Source organism: Eptatretus burgeri, chromosome 2, assembly GCF_056783735.1.
Source record: "Eptatretus burgeri isolate ZD-2024b chromosome 2, Ebu_testis_v1, whole genome shotgun sequence".
Classification (NCBI taxonomy): domain Eukaryota; kingdom Metazoa; phylum Chordata; class Myxini; order Myxiniformes; family Myxinidae; genus Eptatretus; species Eptatretus burgeri.
This window is the reverse complement of record NC_140962.1, coordinates 36,374,050-36,385,286: the sequence shown is the minus strand read 5'-3', so window position 1 is coordinate 36,385,286 and position 11,237 is coordinate 36,374,050. Positions and strand designations below refer to the sequence as shown.

Genomic DNA, 11,237 nt, shown 5'->3' with positions numbered 1-11,237 from the left:
GCCCACAACCAACCCTTTACGTGAAGTAAGATGGAGATTCAATGAAAGAAAAAGACGAAGCGAAACGGGAAAAACAGTTCAACATAAAGCACATTTATTTCGCGATGGCACACGGATAGCACACATATACAATTATACACCAAAAGCAAATGTAAAAATAGAAGAAACACACAATTCTGCACAAAAAGCAAATGCAACAATGCAGATCTAACCGACTACCGAGCACACGGCAACACTTATACAGTTTTACTTCACAGACGGCGCCGACAACACATATACTCAAAGCAAAAGAAAAAGGGACCACCCTCAACGATGAGGGGGGCAGACGGGCCTGGGGCCGAGACCGCGTCGAGCCTACCCGTCTGGTGATGAGCCGCAAAATGGCGGTGGCGCCCCGACTCCGCGGGCCTCGCTGGCACTGCCTGGTATGGGGTGGGAACGGGGCCCCCTTCTCGCACTATCTCAGCGCGGGGGGAAACAGGAGGGGGTTGTTGATGCTCGGGGGAATGAGGGTATCTCGCTGGCTCAGGTCCCGCGACGAGCGTCTCCACCGCGACCTCAGTCGCGTTACCGGCCTCCCCTCTCCGCAGCTCCCCGACTCTGACACGAGCGCCCTCTCGACTGCCTTCGCCGCCGCCACCTCTCCAACTCTCCCACTCTCCACTCTTCTCAGCTCCGTCCAACTGCTTTCTCAGACTCTTCTCTTCTCAACTCTCCTTGACTGACTCAACCACTCCGACTCTTCCCAACTCAACTTGACTGACTCTTTCCAACTCAACTTCTTTTTTGGCGAGTGAACGCGGCCCTTTATAGCCCCCGTGGCTTCGCTCCTTCACCTTCGACCCTTTACCTCTTGCTGGCTCCCCATTGGACAGAGGAAAAGTGGGCGTGAATGCTTTTTGATCCGCGAATCTGCATATCGCGATTATACTCCGACGCACCTGGAGGAGGGGCCAAATCGCCCCATGCTCACTGATAGGACGGAACAGAAGTGGGCGTGAATCGTTTTTGATCCGATTTCTTCGGAAAGGCTGGTGTTTTTGCACCCGCCGCTCGGCGCGCGCCCTGCACGAGTCCAGCATCGGTGTCCACAAGCGGCGCGGGAATGGCGGTGATGCGATGGTTGCGAGAGCGAGATGTGACGGCAAGGGTCGTGGCTGTGGTTGTGAAGCGGCGTTGCGGTTGGTGGTTGTTGTGTGATGGCTGTTGAGACGTGGTTGGTGGTGGTAGTAATGGTAGTAATGGCGGCTGGTCCAAAATAAAGATAGTAAAAGAAAAACGGCTATCTAGAAGGGTCGCAGCCCGAATGAATGACATTTATTCCCTCTAAACAACGGGTTTGGGCCTAACTACACATATACTTACAGAGATATCTCACCTAAGGGACCTGAATGGTGGTTTGCGAATTTCGTCAACCACAACAATATGTATATATATATATATATATATATATATATATATATATATATATATATATATATATATATATATATATTTATATATAGGTAGCATGTTAACATTGAAATAAATATGTCAATACGGTACAATAAATACAGTGTAAGTTAAACAAAAACACATTGCTTTTACCTTTTAAATTTATTACAAAACAGCGAGATGGGTGAGGGTAAACATATTACATACTGTTCATACTGTACTCCGATGTAAATAGAAAACACGAGACTTAGCTTGGAGGTAATGATGATGACATAAGGGGGAGGGTGGAGGTTTGAAAACTGTGGATGGAGAACTTGCAATGGCTGTTGGATCATCAGGAGCACAACAGTAGCCTGCTGCATTGCCACAAAGGAGAAGGGTAAAACGATCCTTAGCTACCTTGATCCAGAGTAGATCTTCCCTGCATGGACAGGAAGGTACTAGATGGCATCCTCTTCCAAAATAATCCCGTCTCTTCGGCGTTAAAAAGCCGCTCCAGCATAAATCCCTTCGCCTCAATTCGTTCCACGAGCCATGGTTGAAGTGGAGCCTTTGGCCCCAGGTGCCTCGTAAATATGTGAGTAAATCTGTGATTATTTCTCCCATCCACTGGTCTACTCAAAGATATGATATCTCCCATACACCGATTGACTGAAAGGCGTTTTCTTCTGTTTATTCTTCGATCCAAACTGTAAGTGCTTTTTCCATCCTTTCAATATGATCACGGGACTGGAATGAGCCTTTTGCGCTTTGCTGGCAGGAACCTTTGCACAAATATTTGATGCACAGATCTCTTTCTGTTATTTCTTGTTTGATGACAATTCATTGTTAAATTTAGCTTTGTTCCTGTATGCTGGTTTGATTACTCCAATTAACGGTGCTTGCAACAAACAACAAAAGGCTTGTAATGGAAGGAAATCATTCATGCAAACACAGACAATGACTCATCTCAGCTCAAAAACCACGATTGGCCGAAAGTAAATTCCTGGATAACGAAATGGGAACACAATAGGTTGCCTGCGATTGGTAGAAACCCGTTATATTGGAACCTGTTATATTTGAGGGTTTACTGTGTAGCACGATATCTCAAAAAGTTATGGACTGACTCTGATTAAATTTGGTGGACAAGTTGGCAGTGTGACAAGGACAAATCAGTTAGATTTTTGTGAAGATCCAAATCTGGATCCGGATACAATATTCAGAATTTATTTTTTTAAGTAATTCTTCACCATTGAGAGATGTGGCCAAAAACAATATATAGCATGACATCTCAAAAAGTTGCTGCCGAATTCGGACAAAACGTGGTGGATGGGTTGGTGATGAGAAAAATCCGATTTGATTTTGGAGGTCCGGATGCAAATTTGGCGTCTCAGTGGGATACAAAACTTCAACTGTTCAGTCTAGCAGAGGTCTGTGCTCCACCGAGTGCCATTCTAGTTGCTATCTGATTTAGTTCTAACATCCAACGAATATCCATCTGAGGTTATCAAATTATGCATTAATCAAGGAAGGTTTTTGTCTTTTTAAATTTTATTAAATGCAATTCTCAATGGACTTTGTACTCTACTCTGTTATTGGAAGCAAATGCTGTACTTTCTTTTTGGCATACACCCTAAATAACTGCAGAGACTGCTCTGGACTCAGTGTTGTGGTGTTGTGAAGACAAAATTCAAATTTGTATTTCATAAAGGTGGTTGTGCACCATATTTGCATGGTAAAAAAAAATAATGGCCCCCTCTTCATTTTTTTTAGTTTTATTAAAATGTGTGACCTCCCAGCTGGCTCAGCTACAGCATTGAGCAAATGTTGATTTAATCATCAGGGGAATGCTGACATGCACCTGACTTTACTAAACGTCAATACTGTATCTACAAACCCAACTGTTTCGTTCCATCTTAGAGGCAACGCCAAACCAACATTATATGTGCTTTTCTTCCTGTAAATGTGTTGTTGAACATTTTGGTAACCGTGAGGATGTTTTCCTTCATTCTGCCCTGACCCCAAAGACGAACTCTCAAATTGTGCCACAAAGGCTTCTTCATCTCTGTCATTACCAATGACTCTATCACAGCTATCGGACTTCAGCCACACCTTGGACAATCCTGCAGAATCGACCAACATTCTGCCATCTGGGATAGAGACTTACTCAATGGATGCTGTACATTTGTCTTTTCCAGCCAGATATGTTTCTCACTTCAACAAACATTTTTTTCAAGGTGGAGTCTTGATATACCAGCTTTAATACTCCTTTATACATGACATGATACAAGATTTCACAACAAAAAAAGAACGTTTCAATGGGGTTTCATTTGCATCAAGTAAGATTCATCTGATGGTAGGAATCATAGGATACAACTATGTGCAGAAGTATAATTGGAGTAAGCTCTGAGGTCATTTAATATAATACAATGGATCGGAAGAATATATTGTGTGGAATACGAAATTGCACATCAAAACTTGATCGCTAAAGATAGTTCAATAACATTGTGGAATTTAAAACTCCATTTAAGTTGATACCAGGTGTCTTGCAGATTTACTGTACGTAAGAATGAAATGAGCAACTTTTTTTCTGTTTTATTTTCTTGAATTCTGCTGTTCCCTTTTCAGGTCATGACATTCACAAGGACTATATAAATGACAGGGGTTTGAGAGAGAAACTAAAGATACATGACCCTTTCCTTATTCGTGTTCAGAATGCAATGCAGAAACACAAGTAAGGCTTGCTATTCGTGGGGGTATTGCACTATGGAGTATGATGTGTTTTATGATTATATATGAAGAGTTGTTCAAGAGAAATTACTTGAGCTTCTCCCTGTGCCTTTCATGCAAATGTGACGTCCCAGTGGAGGGACTTGCTGATACCATCATTGACTATTCCTATTTATCCCCAGACTTTTTGAAAAAAGGGGGGATATTGTAATCAGCTCCATCTGTCCGTCTGTCCGTCTGTCAACGCTTATCTCGTCCTTAGCGGTTGCACAGAAATTCACCAATCTTGGTAGTTATAATCACCACATGGCATGAAATTTGGCCTCCAAAGCCAGATGCTGACTGGGCATCCTTTGTCATACAAAGTCCTTCCTTGGTACACTTAAACTTCTATCCACCTTGATGGAGTACTTCTCTTTCCTCTGTGCTAACTCCCTTGCCTTACATCTGACTCACCTTGATGCCATGGAAACCAAGGCCTTCAACGTCATTGGGATCTCCCACAATGAAGCTGAATCAATGGACTTATCACTTCACCATCGCAGACAGGTCGGTGGTATCTCTGCCTTCGACTACCTCCTGTCTGGTCTTACACCCTCTGCTCTATCCGTTCTTTGTCTCCCCATCCCCAGGTTTCTGCAGGACACAGACAGTCCACCATCAACCCCCTTCTTGTAAAACCACCGACATCCAGGATTCACTGCCCAGCTCCACTCATTTCTTCCTCTTTTCTTTTTTCCCCACCTATGAAACCAACTTCCACATTCCCTTTCATCTAATTCTTCCCTCTAGCTCTACAAGACCGCTGTTCACCACCATCTCAGATCGTCCCCAATCCAAAATCCTGTTCTTTTATACGCAAGATAACCCTCCCAGGCTCCCACCCCCAATCCCTACTCCTTCCAAATTTCCAGTTTTCCCTCCTGAGAGTTTCCTTCTCCATCCATCTTGTCTACAACATGCATCCTCTCCTGCCACCCATTTCCACACCCATTGTATATTAAAGTCTCCCTTCACCTTGGCCTTTAATTTCACTATTGGTGTTTATGGTTGCCTTTAAACACAATGGTTACCTTTTTAAATGGTTACCTTTTTTAATCGTTACCTTTAAACACAATGGTTATTTTTTAAAATGGTTACCTTTAAACACAATGGTTACCTTTTAAAATGATTACCTTTCAGTACAGTGGTTACCTTTTTAAATGGTTACATTTTTACATGATTACCTTTTAAACACAATGGTTATCCTTTTCAAATGGTTACATTTTTACATGATTACCTTTTAAACACAATGGTTATCCTTTTTAAATGCCGAGCGTTAAGCAGGGAAGCAGAACGTATCATTTTTAAGGTCTCTGGTTTGACGCTGGTGGGGTTCAAACCATCGACCTCCCAGACTCGCACAAACTCTAACCATTATGCCACAGAGTCTGGTTAATGAGTTCAGATAATCCTATCAAAAGAGGAATGTAACTTTTATATTAATGGATGCAAATTCAGAAGAGAGTGATATCCCTTCAAAGGTAATAATAAGCTGTCTGTTCTCTCTGCATTTACTCACTTATGGTCTTAAATATCCCAATGCAGTACAGTATGTATATTTAACCAGCACCCTAGCCAAATTCCTTGTAGCACTGCCCATGTTGCTTTATTTAAGAAATTTTCTGGTTCCTAACTGCTGCGACATCCTCATGGCGCTCCGTAAACAGTGAACCTTCAACGGGAGATCACGTGCTTATGTTTTTGTTAAGTTTATTATTTTCAACAATAATATTGTTGCAACAATAATGATGCAACAATAATATGGTTATTGTCACTGCCTCTAAGTATGTTTGACAGTATAATCATACAATCTTGTGACTTGCCTGCAGGACAAGTGAGCACGCAGTGACTTTTAACCCCCGGGCCTTACTCAGAGGTTGCCGAGATGGATTTGGTCCCAAGGGGCCACTTGAAGTAGCGTCTGAGAATCTGATAATAGCTGCTGCGAAAGGAGATACCGGAAATTTGGCAGTTTTGCTGCAAAACAATTCTTTGCACGTGGATATAGAGGACCGCGAGGGAAAGACAGCACTCTTCGCAGCAGCGGTTGGTGGTGTTTTTTTCTTTACCATTTATCATTTATTCTCTGCCACCAAATAAATATTTCTGCCGTTGTTGTTTAGATGTACGTTCTTGTCATGATTAGCACAAAAATCATATGTAATTGTTGATTTCCCAGCTGGAATGGTGGTCTGACTTGCCTTAATCAAGAAGATTTTAAACTTTAACTTCCTCAATCTGGAGGGAGGTCAGAGGATAACATTTAATATTGTGTTAATCTGGGTATCATGTCACGTTGTTATTTCCTTTTATCCATCAACAAGCTCCGACAAGAGCCAATCTATATATCGATACTAATAAAAGGGTGTGTGTGTGTGTGTGTGTGTGTGTGTGTGTGTGTGTGTGTGTGTGTGTGTGTGTGTGTGTGTGTGTGTGTGTGTGTGTGTGTGTGTGTGTCAATGTGTGTCAATGTGTCTCCTCCATAACTCCAAAACCATGAAACCTAGTAGCCTGAAACTTTGCATGCACATGAAGAAAACTCCAAGGAAGTGCAAGAGTTAAAACTCGGTGTTTGGTTTTATTAAAACACCCCTTTTGAAGATAATTTACGGCCTTCTTTAATTATAGCGAACGTAGTGAGCTTCATACTTAACACGTGCACATGAGAGAATAGGAAACAACAACAACAACAACAACAACAACAACAACAACACAATACTCTGGCAATTTGGAATCCGTGTCATTGGCTCTGACCCTTTTGCTTCCGGTTGTTTTTTGCTTCCGGTTTTTTTTTTTGCTTCCAGTTTTTGGCATGGGGAATGATGCATGCCGGGAGATAAAGGCATCGTCGGAGACATGAAAGACCCAAATATCAGACATGGTGTATATTTCCTCCACTGATTTTAATAAAGATATCTCCCGCATCATCAAAAAATAATTTTTAATCGTGATTTACATTATTTGATCACTGATCCTGAATCCAGGCCGAAGTAACCGGAAATTGTGTATACAGTTGTGAACAAGTTATAGGTAAAGTCAGAAGTGAATGTAAGAAGAATTATACGTTTGCTTCTAGTATTTATTTTTTTAGATGAGATCCTGTTCTCGGCGGTGTAGTTGTTGTTGTGAAGGTAATGTTGAGGTAATATGCAGTAGTGTTATCACGGTTATAGAAATGCACAAATAATTAATTTGATCCATAGTATACCCAATCACACCTTTATGACTAAAAAATTAACAACAAAACTCGAGAGTAAATACTCTCGCAGTTTTAAGTTGTAATGTCCGGAGGGCAGTAGGACTCGGATAGTCGTGAGGGTTGTCGAACTCTGTTTATTGCCCGTCCGAATGCACGCTACTGCAGACTGCAAACACGCCTCAAGCGGCGCAAACACCTATAAGCCTTGCGAACACGTGACCACCAACACCACACCTCCACGCCCCCACAACGCTCCCCGCATTGTGCCCTGCGCGCGTACGCCACTACACCACATAAGTCTACCTAATTTTTTAATAAAGATATCTCCCGCATCATCAAAAAATAATTTTTAATCGTGATTTAAATTATTTGATCGTTGATCCCGAATCCAGGCCGAAGTAACCGGAAATTGCAGCATCGAATGTAAGAAGAATTCTTCGTTCGCTTCTCGGCTTTGCCTATTCCATATTATCCTTCGACAGGCGATCCTCGGCCACCTCACTCTCTGGGTCTTAAAAGCGTTTCCTTGGTAACCTCACTGGGGTCTGAAGCGGCCATGTTTTTTGACCTGCTCAACCACGCCGTGAGTTGGAACAGGCCGCAACGATTTCTTAACGATAAAGTTTTTTTTTTTTCCACTTTCCTCACTTATATTATCGAATGCCTGTTCATCATAGCTACAAATCGCTGGGTATATTGCAATGCCATAAACACCCGGAGACGTCAGCGCTCGTTGCTTTATTTCATTTCCGCACATACGATCACCACGAGTATCTCTTAAACTAAAAAGAATTACAAAATTTAAGTTCCAGAATCGAACTTACAAGCAGTTCCGAATCTTAGAAAAGTGTTCATTTGTCCAATTCGGACAGATTTAACATTTCGGGCATTTCCGGGAGGTGTATGTTTAATGTGTTGCTAATCGTGTGCCAAACGAACCGTTTCATGTGAGTGCTTAAGCCATTTGTTGAACGCTCTCCAAGCTGCTTGTTTGCTGGTTTCGGTAAAAGTATCCGTGCCCTCAAGGGAATATCGATTAGACAGACGTACGTTTCCGCCTGTGTTGGGCCCTGCGGTGTTGTGCGGTCGGTGTCTTGGGAGATGTCTCATCCGCTGAAAATGTGCAATCGTATTGTTTTTTTTATACAGGATTTCGCTTTGTTTAACCTTTTGTGTGATCTAATCCAATCCACCCCTCACTTCGACGTCGATACATACTCGAATAGAAAAACAACAAGGTCCATCCATCCGATCACGTGTTTGCCACGATCTAAATGTGAAGGCATAAAGCATAGATCGACATTTTGTGTTCTGGGCCTTGATATGTATATATATATATATATATATATATATATATATATATATATATATATATATATATATATATATATATATATATATATATTTTAATTGAATTGTGCAAATTTCCCACTTGAATTCCTCTTTCAAAGAACTCTGTTTAAAGGTAAATCTTTGTGTTTGTCATTTTTATGTATTTAATGCGTGTGAACATTTGCGAGTGTGTATGTATATATATATATATATATATATATATATATATATATACTGCATTACCAGTGTGTGTGTGTGTGTGTGTGTGTGTGTGTATGTGGGCCCGGCGAGGAGGAGTGATTTAAGCGACATTTTTAATGATATGATGATGATAGGCTCGGATGATAGGGGAAGGGTTAAAATCGTGCTATATGGCATTAACTCCAAAATGGCCGATGTGGCCCTTGCATCACACCTCCTCGCGGCACTTCATAATATATATATATATATATATATATATATATATATATATATATATATATATATATATATATATATATATATATATATATATATATATATATATATATATATATATATATATTCATATTCATAATATATATGCCTGGTGTTGGCGCAGTGGTTAGGGCAGCGGCTTGGGATCCAAAAGGTCCTGAGTTCAAACCCCGTTGAGCCACTGAATTAATACACCAGGGGGTTGACTCAGCCTGTCATCCTTCCGAGGTCGGCGAAATGAGTACCAGTTGTACTGGGCCGGTGTATACTCCGGTTAAAATAGGTGTACCATATCCCTGTGTCGTAAGAGGCGACCAGGGTTGCGTCAGGAAGGGCATCCGGCGTAAAACATGTGCCAAATCACAATGCGGATCATACGGATGATCCGCTGTGGCGACCCCGAACGGGAGCAGCCGAAAGCAGAAGAAGAAGAAGATATTCATATTATATATATATATATATATACACAGTAATGAATAAAAGTACAGTCCTCACTGTATACCTACTTTTGCAGCCCCCTGCATATATATATATATATATATATATATATATATATATATATATATATATATATATATATTGTTGTGGTTACCAGATTCGCAAACCACCATTCAGGTCCCTTAGGTGAGGTATCTCGGTAAGTACATGTGTAGTTAGGCCCGAACCCGTTGTCTAGTGGGAATACATGTCATTTATGCGAGCTGCGACTCTTCAGGATAGCCGTTTTTCTTTTACTATCTTTATTTTGGACCAATCGCCATCACCACAACCACAACATCAACCACCAACCACAACACCGCTTCACCACAACCGCCACGACCTTCACGTCACACCCCGCAACCGTAGCATCGCCACCGTTCTTGCCCCGGTGTTGGACTCGTGCAGAACGCGCGTCGAACAGCGTGTACAAAATCACGGATTTTGTGCTTCAAAAACGGATCAAAAACGACACACGCCCACTTTTTGCCGTCCAATCGGTGAGCGAGGGGCGAATTGGCCCCGCCCCCAGGGCGATCGATATATGCAAATTTGTGGATCAAAAAGCCTTCACGCCCACTTTTTCTCGGGCCAATGGGGAGCGAGGTGAAAGGTCAAAGGCGAAGTTACGGGGGGATAAAAGGACGGTGTTCGTCAGTCAGAGGAACGAGAACGAGAAGGAGTCAGAACGAGAAGGAGTCAGAACGAGAAGGAGAACGGAAAGGAGAACGAGAACGAGAACGAAAAAGGAAAACGAGAACGAGAACGAGAAGGAGTCGGAACGGAGGGGACGAGTGTGGAAGTCTGGAGCCCGAAGCCTGCAGTGGCTGGAGAAGCTGAAGAGAGTCGGACGAGGGGTGCTCGCGTCGGTGCCAGGAGCTGCACGCCCGAGGGAGGCCGGCAGCGCGACCTGGCCGAGGTGGAGACGCACACCAGGGATAATAAAGATCCTCTATACCCCGAGCATCAGCAACCCCCTCCTGTTTCCCCCCGCGCTGAGATAGTGCGACCAAGGGGGCCCCGTTCCCACCCCCTACCAGACACCGTCCACGAGGCCCGCGGGTTGCGGGGCCATCGCCGCTCCGCGTCTCATCACCAGACGGGTAGGCCCGACCCGGTCTCGGCCTCAGGCCTGCCTCATTCTTGGGGGATTTCTTTTCCTTGGTTTTGGGTATGTGTTGTCGGCGCCGTCTGTGAAGTAGAATTGTATAAGTGTTGCCGTGTGCTCGGTAGTCGGTATTAGCTCTGCACTGTGTTTTCACTTTTATGTTTGCTTTTTGTGTAAATGGAATTGTGTTTTCTTTTTTTGTGTGCATTTGGTGGAATTGTATTTGTGTGCTTCCCGTGTGCCGCGAATAAATGTGCTTTATTGTTGAACTGTTCTCCCGCTTCGCTTCGTCTTTTCCCCCATTGAACCCTCATCTTGCTTCACGTAAAGGGTTGGGAGTGGGCTGAGTACGCCCGATAATTAATCGAACCGTCGAGGTCGACGATAACACCGCTCGGTTATTCTGATAGTACGGAACGGGTCGCTTAAGTGGCCCGTGTCCGAAGTCGACCTGCGGCGAGGTGCGATCGCCCGGTCTAC

General features: G+C 43.0%; 1 protein-coding gene across 6 annotated transcripts in view; it reads left to right on the top strand.

The window, feature by feature from the left end:
• LOC147031809 (ankyrin repeat and MYND domain-containing protein 1-like) overlaps window positions 1-11,237 on the top strand; it is a 107,787-nt gene that overhangs the window by 55,235 nt on the left and 41,315 nt on the right. For all 6 annotated transcript variants that reach the window (XM_085867804.1, XM_085867790.1, XM_085867797.1 and 3 more), the window contains 3 exons: window positions 3,441-3,650; window positions 4,042-4,147; window positions 6,015-6,231. In XM_085867804.1, the coding sequence (XP_085723930.1) occupies window positions 3,441-3,650; window positions 4,042-4,147; window positions 6,015-6,231 (533 nt within the window). The remainder of the gene's footprint in view (window positions 1-3,440; window positions 3,651-4,041; window positions 4,148-6,014; window positions 6,232-11,237) is intronic.